The following is a 1258-nucleotide window of genomic DNA, read 5'->3' as shown; positions in this document are numbered from 1 at the left end:
CTTGTTGACATGACATTTGTAATGCTTATGAGATTTGTAGGGCAGCTACTCAGAGCTTCAAGAAGGTGTCAGGCTTTTTGCTTAGCTATATTTCCATAGCCTCACTTAGGCCACCCAAAACTGCAAGGGTTGGCAACAGGCTGTTAAGATGTCTGTCAAGCACACTTGTCTGCAATGTGTAACAAGAACAGAGAAGACCTTGACTGAGTTTCTAACATATAAGTATAGGGGGGAAATTGCACAAGTTTTCTCCAGTTTTCCAACCAAATGTGCAACTCTTGGAAATTTTCAAAACTCTAAATGTTTATGATTTGAGAAGTCAAAAAGAAAAGAAAGAAGAAGAAGCAGCAAAACAGCAATATTTTTTAGAGAGGAAAATATTGAAAATAAAATTGGAAATGTTCCTCCAGAATTTTCTTGTTTGGCTTTTGAGAGCTAGTAATGAAAAAGCTAATAGCAGTAGTGTAGACTTGGCATGAGTGAGATAAAAAAAGATCCTATAGAATATAACTCTTAGCTATCTTTTGCACTCAGCCATTCAGCTGGAAGAACCATACCAACATTATAACTATTTTTTGTTCCTGTTTTTATAGCCAAAAATCGCAGAGGAGACTTTAACATATGCAGAACTTGAGCTGATCAAGCCCCTGCAGGAAGCCAAAGGCATCCCCACTACAACAGTCTACGCACAGATCCTCTTCGAGGAGAATAAGTTGTAAAAGCCTGTGTCTGTAAAGATATTCTTTGTCTGTTTTCTATTTAATTCTTGCTGTGCTGTTTATTTATAAAAATCTTACAAATGTCCTTATTTTTTTACTTCCATTTATGTACTTCTGTATTTTTTATGAGACTTTTTCTAAACCTGTAGTTAAAAGGAATCACAGTGATGGCAAATGATAAACAACAGCCCTTTCAAAAGCTCTTGGTGCCTTGGTTTCTATAGACTAATGGACTACCTGGGTCATTTTAAATGCTAAATACAAAAGAGCCCAGTGGAAACCTCATTTCCACACAAGTCAGTTCTATACCTAGTGCAAGAGTAGAGCTGGTCAAGGATTTGCCAACAGTTTTCAATGAGAAATTCCAGTTCAGCAGTACTGGGACTTCTCTCAGGAAAGCATCAAGCTCAAGGAATATCTTTTCAGCTTGAGAGCTTTTAACATTTTTGAGAAAAGTATGTTTTGATTTAAACCCGTATGTTGCTCTGGGGTGGCGATTTGGGGAAGGGAAAGGGGGTGGGTGCTTGTGGAGGTGAACT

The 1258-nt window shown here is 37.8% G+C and overlaps 1 protein-coding gene across 3 annotated transcripts in view; it reads left to right on the top strand.

Annotated features, from left to right (window-relative positions):
• VSTM4 (V-set and transmembrane domain containing 4) overlaps positions 1-804 on the top strand; it is a 133100-nt gene extending 132296 nt beyond the window's left edge. For all 3 annotated transcript variants that reach the window (XM_019502563.1, XM_019502562.1, XM_019502561.1), the window contains one exon: positions 594-804. In XM_019502563.1, coding sequence (XP_019358108.1) covers positions 594-719 — 126 coding nt within the window. In that variant the 3' untranslated portion in view covers positions 720-804. The remainder of the gene's footprint in view (positions 1-593) is intronic.
• The last annotated feature ends 454 nt before the right edge of the window (positions 805-1258 follow it).

The sequence above is a fragment of the Gavialis gangeticus genome, unplaced genomic scaffold (genome assembly GCF_001723915.1).
Source record: "Gavialis gangeticus isolate Ggan-Ray unplaced genomic scaffold, GavGan_comp1, whole genome shotgun sequence".
In the NCBI taxonomy this organism is placed as follows: domain Eukaryota; kingdom Metazoa; phylum Chordata; order Crocodylia; family Gavialidae; genus Gavialis; species Gavialis gangeticus.
This window is presented reverse-complemented; position numbering and strand designations above follow the sequence as displayed.